Here is a 14,331-nt window from a genome sequence, read left to right on the forward strand (position 1 = left end):
ATATCTACATAGCTGACTTAGTGCAGTTCTTTCATCTGAGGAATATGAACGGCAGAAATGTGGTTCCCTTTGAAGATACTGCTCGATTCTGATCGCTAACTACCCCAAAATATTAGGTGTAACATTTGATAGCATTTTTAACAACATCAGAAGTAGGAACAAGTTCTTCATGTTGCTGCATCAATTGGGTGTGCGGGTAAAGAAGCCTTGTTGAGCTCTTACAAATTAATAGGCCTGTCTATGGTAAGCTATGCAAGCAAGAAGAATATTAAAATCTGCAGAATTCTGAGGACTGGAACATCTTCATGAGGAAACTAGGATTTTATGGGTGCATCAGCGTAATAATATGTTGTAGACCCAGTACCTGATTGGGTGTTACCGCCGCGATCATGTCACCCAATACTTAGTGGGCATGCGTTTCCCACCAGACACGTCAAGAGATCTTCAATGAAATGATGGTACGATACACAACACATGCCAACGCAACACATTGGGTCCGCACGACAATCTGCATTTGTTTAATTGACCAGTTAAGCTCACTCACCTGTCTGCTGATTGTTTATGAACGCAGCCAGTCCAGTTTGCACAGAGGAACCATTATCAGACCATTGAAAAGATATACGACCGAACATATTTGCGTTGCTACAACAACAACTGATGGGCACCACCGACGTAACCTCCAAATTGGTAATTTTTATACCCTCCATCATATTATGGTTAAATTTGTCATTCCGTTTGTAACACATCGATGTATTCGTCGGAGACCCTATAAAGTATATATATTCTTGATCAGCTAAAATTCTAAGTCTAAATAGCCATGCCAGTCAGTCCGCCCGCCTATTGAAATCAAGTTACAGCTCGCACTTTTGACGATAGAGCTTTATAATTTGGTACAGAAGTTTCTATTACTCCTAGGACGCTTGGTATTGAAAATGGGCTATATCGGTCGACGTTTTGATATAGCCCCCATAGAAAGGTACCTCCCGATTTTCGGTATTTTGAAGGTTTTAGCCTCATTATCCCACCGAAATAGCGGAAATTTGGTATTTAGGCTTCGTAGTGGGTATAAAACTTCCCACCCAAAATTTGTCGGTATAAATTCACGTCTTCATATAGCCCCCATAGAACGGTACTTCCCGATTTTCGGTATTTTGATGGTTGTGGCCTCCATATCCCAACTAAATGGCTGAAAATTTCTTTCAAACATAAGTCAGGTTGCAATAAGGTTGGTATCTCCCTAAAAAAGATCAGGGAGTACTATATGGACCGTCTACAGCGATATAATCTTTTTCGTTGGCAAGTCTAAGCTTCCTGAAAAAATGGTCCAAAAGCTCAACAACTTTCTACGGTTGCGATGGCTGATGGACACAATAACTATGGATAGAAGTAAGTGACATTGGTTCAACATCTGCACATCGTAATATTTCTCTCAAACTTAAATTAAGTTCAAAGATGGACTATATAGGATAACACCTTCTGGAACCCCCCACCCCCTTCACAAAAGTTCAACATTTTCGTTTGGGTGTAGTTTAAGGATTTTTTTAATTTTCATCAAAGATAGTCCTAGTGACAACGGCGACCTAAAAGCTATAAAAATTGTATGGTTACTGGCTAAAATCGCAGGTTGGCACGATGACTATTGAAGGGAATGACTCCCAAAATTGAATCAAGTTGTAAGATGGAATATGTCGGTCGGTCGCAAAAGTTCAAAGCTTCAATCAGGTTTACTACAACATTATATTTTTTCTGCTAAGAAAAGAAGATACTTCCTGAGCTGAGCACTAAAGTCTCAATAGCATGAACGTTTTTAGTAGTCTACACAGATTAAAATGCTACAATATTATTCTTGGTATATTGGACCTGTCACCGCGGTGCAATGGTATGCACACCCGCCTTGCACTCAGAAGATCTGCGGTTCGATTCCCAGGCCAGGCAACATCAAATTTCCAGCGGTGGCAAAATACCCCTCAGTAATGTTGGCGACATTTCCTGAGTATTTCAGCCATGCAAAACTTCTCTACAATTGGTGTCGTAAGACACGCCGTTCGGATTCTGCGATAAACAGTAGGTCCCATATCATTGAGCTAATATGAATCGGGGTGCACTCATTAATATGAGAGAAGTCTCCCTTGTCCCGCCTGGGATGTTTGTGGAACATTATATTATTATTATATTGGACCTGTCAGTGGAATAATTAGAAGCATTGTTTACCATACTTACTTTACGCTGGAAATCTCCAAAACTCTTTTTACACTCCCTTTTTTCATATCTCTATTATTCGTGTGGAAAATTAGTTTCTCTTACTCTCTACTCTACTACTACTGATTCCAAAGTAAACCTAAGTTCAACATTTTACTCTTCGGTAGCAGCTCGATATTCGTGGTAGTACCTCGGCTTTCCTAGCAGAGGTATCTGATATCACCACCATCAGGAATTAATTACATACGTCGCATCGTTGGTAAAAATCGGAACATGGAGATTAAAATGTGCCTCTAAACTAAATATTTAGGCAAAGGTAAATTAACCTATGCCATATATACGGTTGTTCTGCTCCTCACAGATAAGGAATTGTCTACATTGCGCGCTTACCAAATATTGAGGAATATAAAGCACTATGGTAGCTAGGGCGAGTCGATTTGTATGGAAGGAAAAATACGATGGGAGCTTCTCGTTTCTGATTCCAGGGATTCCACTAGACCAAGCCTCCCGATTTTTACTTGAAGTTTTTATACACATTTTTTTTCTATATTTTGCCACAGCCAAACCATTGAGATTTTCGATCCAACACTCAGACAAAAATTGTGGCCAATACAATAATTAAGAACTCTCTAGTACATCGGAAAAGCATTGGAATGCTCCTTCAGGCAGTTTTGGCCTTGAGAGAGTGCACATTTTTCGGAAAATATCGATAAATGACACTGTGCCACAAAAGTTGACCAGAAAAATATTCAAGCATTCTGATGCAAAAACTCTATCGTGTTGGGGTCCATGGACAATGAAAATACCATTGATTCGTTTGGGTCACTTCGTTTTATTTTTATAATGATAAAAGTAGTGAAAAAGGGGGTTTCATAGATTTTCAAATTTAAATGGGAATATCTTCCTTTTTACAACGAATTTCAATTGATCCTATTTTCCTTTTAAATAATTTTTTTTCCTTTATTCATTCCACTTGGGAACATAGGGCATTTACAAGAAAATTCCATTCTATTCTATTGTTACAAATACATTTAACTTCTTCCCACGACTTGTTCATTCTTTTTAATTCCATGGAAACTGTTCTGCGCCAAGTGTTCTTCGGCCGACCTGGAAGTCTACTGCCAGTCTAAGCAATTCTAGAAATGCTGTCGGGACTTTTTCGCAGGGTGTGGGCCTATCCACTTCCACTTTCTTCTTGTGATCTGGCGTTTAATGGGTTCTTTATTAGTTTTATTCCATAGTTCTTCGTTGGAAGTTTTATTTGGCCAAAAGATGCCGCAAATTCTTCTTAAGCATTTGTTAATGAATGCTTGTAGTCTGTTGATAGTTGAATTTGAAATCAGCCAGGTTTCGCTCCCATATAACAAAATAGATTTTACGCACGCGTTAAATATGCGCAGTTTTGTTTGTAGGGAAAGATGTTGTGACCTCCATGTTTTGTTAAGACGACCAAAGGCAGATCTAGCTTTATTTAGCCTACTGTTGACGTCTTCTTCTACTCCTCCGTCAATTTCCATGAAACATCCTAAGTAGCAGAATGATAAGTAGCAGAATGATTTCACATATTGTAGTGGCTCGTTGTTTATTTTTATTTGGTTGTCCATTGAATAATTCAAGCGCATTGCATGCGTCTTTTTTTGTGTTTATTTCGAGGCCAACCTCTTTTGCTCGAAGAACAAGTTCATTTACTTTCTCCTGCATATCGTTGAACTTATGCGACATGAGGCAAATATCGTCTGCAAAGTCCAGGTCCTCTAGATGACGATGAAGTGTACAAATGATTCCTCTTTTCTTCGAAGAAATCTTCTCCATGATATCGTAGAGAACGACCGCAAAGAGCAGTGCGGATGATGGACAACCTTGTTTCACCCCGGCGTTGGTTGTGAAAGGCTCGCTAATTGTGTTGCTGTGCTTGACTTGTAATGTTGCGTTGTTATACATTGCCTTTATGATGTTTATAATCTTCGTCGGCACCAGTTTTTTTGCAAAGCGGACCAAATTGCACTTCGTTTAATAGAATCGAATGCTTTTCGAAAATCTATAAAAACGAGATAAAGTGGAGTTCGCCATTCTATAGACTGCTCTATTATTACACGTAGGGTGTTTGTCTGATCAACGCAGCTAACCCGGCCTGTTCATCAAGTAATGTTCCTTCAATAGGCTGCAATCTCTCGTTTATAATGATTGCAATTATTTTGTAAACTGTGTTAAGTACGGTGATTCCCCGCCATGTGTCACATTGTTTTAGGTCACCTTTCTTTGGCAGTTTAATATATTATCGTCCATGCGCAAGGTAGCCTTTCATTGGACCATGCCTCGTTTATGTAGGTGTGTATAATTTTTGCCGATGTTGTAGGGTCCACTTGTAATAATTCGTGTGGTATGCAGTCTTCTCCTGGCGCCTTGTTCCTTTTCAATTTATTAATTTGCTGTTGCAATTTCTGATATTGTGGGGGCATTTGTGATAATGGAATCGTCTGGCATTTGATTTCCATAGTTTTGCTGGTGGTTAGGCTCGCAATCGTCACCGTCCATGTTGCTTATGTCTTCGAAGTGCTGCTTCCATCGTTTCGTTTGCTCTTCGACATTTGTTAGGAGCTTGCCGTTCGTGTCTCTTATTGCTTGTGTACGGATTTGTGAGTTATTTGAAAGGCGCTTTATTATTTTGTGGAGTTCTTTCATATTGTTTGATCCTGCTGCTACTTTCGCTTCTTTGGTCATTGCTTCTGCGAAGTTCTTTTTGTCATTTAGAGCCGATCTTTTACCATTTTCGCGACGGCTTTATATCGTTCCTTGCTTTGTACATCTGCTAAAGCCTGTTGTTTTAGACATTTCCGTTCCTGGATTAGATTCCAGGTGTAGTCTGATATCCAATCCTTCCGTTCTGACTTCTTGGTATATCCAACATGGGTTTTTGCTATACTTCTAAGCATGTTGCATGTATCTTCCCATGATGACACGTTGTTTGGAAGTATATGTGTACTTAGACTGTTTGCAGCTTCTATGCGCTTTTCTTCCGTCTTCAGCATATGTGTATTGATTCGCCGTTGTGAATGTTGGGTATTGTTGTCACGTACACTTTTAAGTTTGATTTTGAGCGTTGCCACTACGAGCTCGTGGTCGCTACCAATATCGGCACTACGTTTGGTGCGCACATCTACGAGGGAACATCTCCATTTTCTGCGGATGCATAGTCCTTCGTTTTCACAACCGATTTTAGCGTTGAAGTCGCCAAGTATGATCAGTATGTCTCTATTGGCAATTCCGTTTATGGTGGCGGTTAATTGTTCGTAGAAAGAGTATTTCACTGCCTCCTCTGCTTCTTCGGTTGGTGCAGAACACTGTATGATGGTAACAAATTCTTTGATGTGGGTATAGAACCGCGTTGTGATTATTCTGTCGTTTACTGGGTGATACGTGTAGAGGGATTTTTGCATATTTTTGGAGATAATGAAGCCTACTTCGCTTTCGCTTTTATCATCCTTACCACTGTAAATTACAGTATTTTCATTGACAGATATTAGGTCGCCATTAACACGCCACCGCATTTCGCTAATGCCTAGAATTTCTATTTTGAGTTCACTCATTTGTTTTTCTACTTGTGCAAGCCGTGATGGTTCTCTTAAGATCCTTACGTTCCATTGTGCTATTCTTATCCGTTTCCGAGTGCCAAATGTTGTCATCGAGTTTGGGGTAATTTTTTGTTCATTTCTTGTATATGTTTCAGTAATCAGTTTTATTTTGGGCAAGCGGATGATTGGTCCACTGTGTCCTATGATGGTATTGGGGCTGCCAATTTGAAGCCACCATCCTGGCTTTTAATGTGGACGTTTCCTCGCAGTTCCTTTGCCGCATTGTTCAGTATTTTAAACACGCCTCCTTTTAAATAATAATCGGCTAACAAATGGCTAAGTTATAGTGGTTGAAGTGAAAAAAAACCGCACAAAAAACGGGAAAAGCTATTATTCGTGTTCAAGGCTGTTTAAAAAATACCGAAACGTATAATTATTTATTTTCACCAACAAGGAAATTAATTATCTTCCGAAAACGGGAAAAGCTAATAAAATCGGTTGAAAAATAGATGAGTTATGCAATTTTTTGTGTTTTAACATTTTTTTAAAGGAAGTCCATCTATCTGTAGTAATCACTCTAGCAACCACAAAATTGTGATAGGACGCTAACATTTTGGAAAGATGTGTATTTTATTAGGGGACTTGTCCAGTGTGAATATGGACTATTTGGTCCACGTTTTGGTATATTAATTTCATGAAATTTTTCAATGAAATCACGCTAGTGTGGACCGAGACTAAAGGAAAATGATTATTTCCGTTTGCTTAAAAAAATTGTGGTGGAGGGTAAAAAAGTTTGATTCAGCGAATTTAAAGTTTTTTATACCCTCAGCCTTTAGGCTAAAGAGGGTATTTACACTTTGATACGACCAAAAATGTGCCTCATCGAAATAATGGTTTTAGACCCCTTGGATGTTTGTACGATATCCGTTTCAGACAATTTTTAGTAGATCTAGCAATCCGTCTGTCTGGCAGGCTGGTGCGCACGATAACTCTCGAACGGATCAATCGATTCGGTTCAAATTTTGGGTATCGAAATATTTTGTCCAGATTCGATTTAAGTTCGAAGATGGGCCATATAGGTCCACTCCTTCAGGTACCTCCCCCACAAATGTTCAAAAATTGTCGCAAACTCTTGTAGGGAATAACCGATTTGGTCCATACTTTGCACATCGTGTAATTTCTACCAAACTTAGATGAGGTTCCAATATGGACTCAATCGGTCCACTCCTCCAGGTACCTCCCACACAAAATTTCAGAAAAGTTAAGTTTAGGTCCTGTAGTGGAATTCTGTAACTCATTTTTCGAGTTACCGACAAATATCGGTAAAATTAAAAAGCTTATAATTTCGGTAATTAACGAAATTTTTCGGTAAGTTAACAACCAAAATAAAGATGTTGCTAAATGCTACCGATAGCAACAGTGCTGTCAACTTTTATTGATACTTTTCATTTATAATTTTGCGTTTTAATTTTAACGATTTTTGTCGGTAACTCAAAAAATGAGTTACGGAATTCCACTACTGGTCTCGAATCGCTTTGATTTTTGTTTACGTAAGTTGTATTCGCTGTCCTCTATACGACGCTGTAACGGATCTGCCGATTCTGTCCAAAATTTGGCCTTCGTAATATTTTGTCCAAACTTAGTTTAAGTTCGAAGATGGGTTATATCGGTCCACTGCTTCCGGTACCTCCCCCATAAAGGTTCGAAAATGTTCGGAAAATTTATGCGCACGATAACTCTTGAAAGGAGTGACCGATTTGGTCCATACTTTGCTTATCGTAAAATTTCTACCAGACTTAGATGAGGTTCCAATAGTACCACTCCTTCGGGTACCTCCCACACAAATTGTCGGAGAAGTTCAGTTTAGGATCTGCTCTCGCTTTGATCTTTGTTGTAGCAACTGCCCCCATACGACGGTACAGGTTTCATCAGGGGCAAGTCCACACTTCTTGAGAAAAACCCAATTTGGTCCAAACTTTGGATCTCCTAATAATTTGTCCAAATTTAGTTTAACTGCTAAACTGGTCAATATTGGTCCTCTTCTTAGGATACCTCCCCCACAAAACTTCAACATTTGTGTCTAAGTTCAGTTTAGGATCTTTTCAAAGATCCTTTGGATATGTTGTGGTCCTGTTTACAGCAATATTATGTTTTCCGAGGACAAGTCCATGCTTCCTGGCAAACTGGTCCAAAAGTTATACGATGACTCACTGAAATGACTAGTTGGATCGAGACTTGCGCGATTTTGAACTTTAATCCTATTCCACATTTTTGTCTGCAAGTTCAAATATCCAAAACGGGCTACGAAATTCTGAAAAGACCCTACTTTCGATCTGTCCATAGGGTGAGGGTATACATATCTCTGTCAGCAAAGCCGACTGATACTTTTTTACTTGTTTTTCATATCACTATTATTATTGCGGATAATTATTTTCTCCTAAAAATAAAATGGTCAGGGCACCATTTGCTGTATATATCGTTGTTCTTTCTGATCATCGCAGATACGGCTGATGTTGAAAATGTTTGTAATAAACGAATTGTCCACATTACGCGCTTACCAAATAATAGGGAATATAAAGCACTATGGTAGCCATGAAAATATGATTTGAATTTCAGGAATATTTTTGCTCGATTGATTCCACACAACATTTTTAAGCAATGAACTGCTTCCAACATATTACCTCTAACGGAACTTCATATACCTAAGTATACGGAATTGTTCTCCAGATCCCCTTAACACCTATCCTAAGGATGATTACAATGGACCAAAGGGTCACCGAGTAGAATAGTCACGCATTGACAAGGGAGCGGAAAATCCACAATATTATTACACATTTTAAACCTTTTATTTTTTCCGTCTACATTAAAATACTTAAATATCGGGGTTTTTACTTTCGTAGGCAGAGAGGGAGTGTATTCTGTCGCTGAAAACGACTGATGCTTTCTGACTTTTTTTAGTTATTATTAGCGTATTTGTTATCTTTTTATTCTAAGTGAGAATTACTAGGGCAATCATAACAATCTGTAGTAGCAAGTTTTGCATGAGCATTATAGTCATCAACTCAACGGCCATCAACTTAAACGGAGATGATACGAAGATAATTTTTCCGAAAAGTAACATTTAATTTACAATATCGTGTATCGTATCCAAATGTATATTTTCAAGTCGGCAAACCAGTAAACTTGAGATCGTCGTAGCGTTTGCACTGTTCGTTGTGTTAATATCTTCTATCTAACAGCCCGCCGTACCGTTGGGTCTACCGTTTTGTACTTGGTAGCATTCGTGTCGGTAGTCAAATGCTAGTTGGGTCTTAAATAAAACAGCTACGCATAGCATGTGATGGGAAAAATTTGTTAATAAACTGCATACACAACGACTGTCTACCAAAACATATATACAAACACACCTATGTACATAAATAAATACTAATAATAAATAAATTTTGTTAATACCATTTATCTTGAACGACAAAAACTAAGTAACTGAGAAAATTTACGACTAACAATTAGTACGGTGCGAAAATTCGGTTAGACAAGCCAGTGTGTGTTACGTTTTAAACCAAAAGAAATTAAATAATTAAAAAAAAAAAATAAAAAATAATTGTTCACTACCCAATTTTGAGCGGTAGTTAGACGCAAGGCAAAAATGAGTGAGTTACACAATGGCCACTCTCATACAATCAGTAAAATTAAATCTCTAAAGGATTTCAAGGCACCCGTATTCAAGGAAGACGAACTTGTCCTATATGTTCATCCCTATAATTACCATTCGCAAAAAGTATGTTTACACAGCAAATATTGCAGTTGAAACGACGCATCAAATTAATTTGTATTTTGTCGTAGAGTTGCTTTAATTTAATAGACTATTTTCGTTATATTTTGTTTCTTATCATGTGATCTGAATGCCATAGAAAACGCTTATTTTCGGCGAGATCAAAATTTATATGTGTTAGTATGTTTTAAGCACCTGTTTATTAGGGTGGGTATATAAATAGTTTTAGGGGTGTTGTTTTATATTACAAATAAATAAATGACGCGCCTGTTTTGCCTTTTATATTTAGGCCCAGATAGGACATTCGTTCGAATTCGAAGTAAAATTCATAGGAAGGAACTCTTCGTGTGAGAAAATCTTTAAACTTTCAAATATGTGAAAATAAAAAATTATAAGCAATTCATGACCAAATTTTAAACTGGATGTAAGCCAACATTTTAGAGTGCTTGCCCCAGTTGAAGAGCGAAATAAAAGTAATTTTTCATACATGTTTTCTAAGAAAAATCACGGTGCTCTTGAAGTAACTTTAAATGGAAGGTGCTTCACCTGGGAAGTTTTTGTGGATTCTGAAACTACAATGTTCATAGATGACAAAAATAATAAAAAAAAAAGAAATCGCCGGAGCGCTTTTTAAATAAATCGCGATTCATTTTGACATTTTTAAGAGTTTTTAGTTTTTCACGATTTTGGTTAGAAGCGGCGAGTCCTATGAAAATGGGACTAAAGAAAATATTGTAGCTATGAAAATTATCTACATGATTGACCTTTATGATAATTTCGTAGGTTTTACAATGTTCATAGATGACAAAAATAATAAAAAAAAAGAAATCGCCGGAGCGCTTTTTAAATAAATCGCGATTCATTTTGACATTTGTAAGGGTTTTTAGTTTTTCACGATTTTGGTTAGAAGCGGCGAGTCCTACGAAAATGGGACTAAAGAAAATATTGTAGCTATGAAAATTATCTACATGATTGACCTTTATGATAATTTCGTAGGTTTTACCGTTATTGAGGTATATAAGTTCAAATTGGTACAGTACATTGACTGTATCGCCTCCTTATAAAACAATGTCATGACTGCAATTTCCCTACTTAAACTTATATATCTCGAAAATGATACAACCTAGTAAAGAATTACGAAAGCCAATATTGTAGAGAATTTTCTAAGCTAAAAGATGCTCTCTAGTCCATTTCGATAAGACTTATCGTTTTCAAGCAAATCGTGAAAACCTAACAAAAAAGCTAAAAATGTGACCTGAACATCTATATATCTCAAAAATGGTAAAACCTATGAACAAATTATAACGGTCAATCCTCTAGAGAACTTTCACAGCTACAACATTTTCCTTAGCCCCATTTCGATAGGACTTGCGGTTTCCCCGCAAAATCGCGAAAACATAAAATAAACCTAAATATGTGAATTTTGACCGCGATTTATTTAAATATCCCTCCAGCGATTTTCTCTTCTTTTTAAATTTTTCTCACCTATGAACATTGCTGTTTTAAAATCCGCAAAAACTTTCCAGGTGTAAGCGGTTTTCACTTAAAGTTAGTTGGGGCGCACCATGTATGCACTTGTTTTATAAGGTAGCGATACAGTTAATGCATTGTCCCAATTTGAACTTCTATATTTCAATAACGGTAAAACCTATGAAATTATCATAAAGATTAATCTTGTAGAGAATTTTCATAGCTACAACATTTTATTTAGTCCTATTTCGATAGGACTTGCGGTTTCCAAGTAAAATCGTGAAAACCTAAATATCACCTAAAAACGTCAACTTGAATCGCGATTTATTTAAAAAGCGCTCCGGCGATCTTTTGATTTTTGATTTTTTCTCATCTATGAACATTGTAGTTTCAGAATGCTATATCGAGTTACCATCCATTTTCGGTGCTATTATAATAAGTACATCTTTCCGCAGAATAACCTGTAACGTGCATTTTTGTTTCTTAGTGCGGGAAAAATCTCAAACTTTCGGCGTGATTCAAGATTGGGGTGTCCAAAAAAAGAAAGAAAGTGAATACTTTTTCTTTTTTCACGAGTATTCAGTGTGATTCCTAGTTACCATGATAATAAAAATAGCTAATAGCACAAAAAACATTATATTGAACATACATATAAGAAATGACTTAAAAATATCCCAAAAAATATATGTATTTTCAGCACCTAAAAACGGAGTTAAATTTTGGTCATAACTGCCCAAATCGCAAATGTCCGCAAAAAGTCTAAACAGTTTAGAAATCTTCAGACCCTTGACTTCAATTTGGCACCAGTGGCTATTCTTGCTTATGCTTGGAATTTAATTAAAACTTTAAGGAAATTCATACATCTATATTCAATATTTTCATTGCCATTTTTGGCAAACCTTGCAATTTAGAGGACTTGTTATAAAAAGGAAAACGAAGCTTATATCCCATTTACACTTAATAAACCCACTGAGTTTCAAATGTCAATTCCATAACGCAAACGTATCGCATCCACTGTGCATTATTGCGATCACCGCCAAAAGCTAATCGTTACTATTCTGGTGACGATTTTGTGACGATTGGTCCATAATTGCGGCCTGCAGTTTAATTGCAATTTTAATGGACGGACGGCTACATATTTCAAAATCGCTTTATTTCGTCAAGATATGAATTTTGGTATATCACATGAGGGGTCTATGGCGAATATTTCACGGTGTTGCATGAATTTTCGGAAAAACACACTTATAATATACCTTATAATAAATACCCTTTCCACATTGTGGTGTAGTGTATAAAAAAGCTTGACAAAATTGTTTACCTTAGACTTGCTAGCTATAGCGCAGAATTCCCTGGTGTAAATATAAAGAAATGTTATGTAACCTGAACAGAACAAAATAAAAAGGCTTCTATGTAATGATTAGTGGAAGTGTTATACATGTAAAACAGTATCAGTCGGCTTTGCCGACCGAGATATACCGTCAACCTGTGTGATTGGAACTTTCATCTATGGACGATATAGAATCGAATACCGGCTACGCAACCAAAATTCTTTTCCCCCATAATTATTGGGCAAGATATGCGGGGGAGGTACCTGAAGGAATGAATCGACATAGTCCAATTTTAGAATCTTTTTTTAGTGGATCTTATTTTGCAACTCATTTCAGTTGGCTACAGTATAGCTTAGAGGTTTTCCGAAATTGCAGAAATTTAGTAGTTAGTCTTCACTGGAGTTAAAAAATTTTCTCCAGAAATTTCTCGTTAGGGTACTACCGACTTTCTTTCGTAAAGATACAAAACATTATTATGGGTATTCTTATTACATATTGTAGTGTGAGTCTACGATTTGGTCTAGCCCCTATATAAGGGTACCTCCAATTAAGACTTTTTGAAGATTTTAATCACATTTTTCTACCGAATTTGTTGGTAATTACATTTTTGTGTTCCCGGAAGATAGAAAACTGACTTACTTACAAAAAAGCTATCCATATATATTCAGCTATCCATATATAATTCATGTATTTCGAGGCTTTTTGTCAAATATTCGAACCGAGATTGCTATTTAATATTTTGTGTTGCCAAAGGATTCTATGTTCAATCAGGAAGTCAATCACATATTGCCCACGAAAGAATTATATAATTGTAATCAGGACCACAAGTACTACATATATACTATAACAATGTTAACTCACGTAATGGTTTTCATAGAGTATGTATGTATGCTATGAATGTAAACAAACAAAACGATTCCCGTACCAATCACACAAAGCCACACACTTTTCAGCTTCTCTGAATCGTTTCATTCTCACAACCAAAACAAAACCACACACTTTTCAATGTAAAAAGATGAAAATTGCTCAAATGTACTTCGGCTATGCTTTGCCGAGTTGTTTCATTCACCACCGGAACAAAAAGAATTTTTGGCAAACGTTTGCCGTGCGTTATGGTCAATAACACACTCAGGCACACACACACATGTGATTGCTTAACAACCCTAGTCGTGTTCCTTTACGTGACTGAGGTTACCAGTTTTTACCACTTTTTACCCGCAAAGTATTCCCTTACTTTTAAAAGCATACAATTTATATGAGAGCAGTTCACCACTTTTACCATTTTTTGCCACTGTTACCATTTTTAAATGTAAAGGAACAAACCACCTATAAACTAGCATCAACATACCACAGTGAATATTTTATCAACCACCAAACGTTTTTGATTTATTCTCATGTGTTTAGTACTATTTAGTTTTCTATCTGCTCTTGTAAAGTTGAGTACTTTTCGCTTTTCGTTTTGCTCACTCACGAATGTAAACAAAATGAAACTAAACAGCGAACTCCGCCAGCTTGGGTTATGTTTCGTTTTGTATTGTTCCTATGGAAAATACGAAACGAAACGATTGGGAATGTTATTTAAAGTATTTTTACGTACGCTGGTTAATATAGAATAGGCAACATTCGCTAGTGAGTACAGCAAATGGTTTTTGCTTCTTTCTTTGCTTCTAAGCGTATACTTACTTGTTGTGTTCTACTTCTTCATACGCCACTATGCTTAATTGAACTTTTGGTGTGACTGCGTTTTTTATTTGTTAACCTATGGCATGGACTTATGCCCTTAATTTCTACGCGTAGTTAGCTATGAGTTCATAGATATCCCCCGTGTAAGCAAAATTTCATAATTTCAATCCATAGGTAACGTTACCAGGTCGAAAACGGCCGTGTTACTTACACCAAGGATTTTGCCTGGTTGATCGTTGCCAATGTGTTAAAAATTGTAAAACACTTACATGTGGCAATGATTTTACGAAATCATGAATGAAAATCA

At 36.9% G+C, this 14,331-nt stretch overlaps 1 protein-coding gene across 2 annotated transcripts in view; it reads left to right on the top strand.

Annotated features, from left to right (window-relative positions):
• The window catches only part of Gdap1 (ganglioside induced differentiation associated protein 1), a 30,082-nt gene that overhangs the window by 5,232 nt on the left and 10,519 nt on the right, over positions 1-14,331 (top strand). Inside the window, exon 1 of one of the 2 annotated variants that reach the window (XM_073984679.1) lies at positions 8,758-9,549. The exons of the other annotated variant lie outside the window; for it this stretch is intronic. Within the exon in view, the coding sequence (XP_073840780.1) occupies positions 9,418-9,549 (132 nt within the window). The 5' untranslated portion in view covers positions 8,758-9,417. Of the gene's footprint in view, positions 1-8,757; positions 9,550-14,331 lie in introns of those variants that run through there. 2 annotated transcript variants of the gene reach the window in all.

Source organism: Musca autumnalis, unplaced genomic scaffold, assembly GCF_047663935.1.
Source record: "Musca autumnalis isolate F117 unplaced genomic scaffold, ASM4766393v1 scaffold_4, whole genome shotgun sequence".
Taxonomy (NCBI): domain Eukaryota; kingdom Metazoa; phylum Arthropoda; class Insecta; order Diptera; family Muscidae; genus Musca; species Musca autumnalis.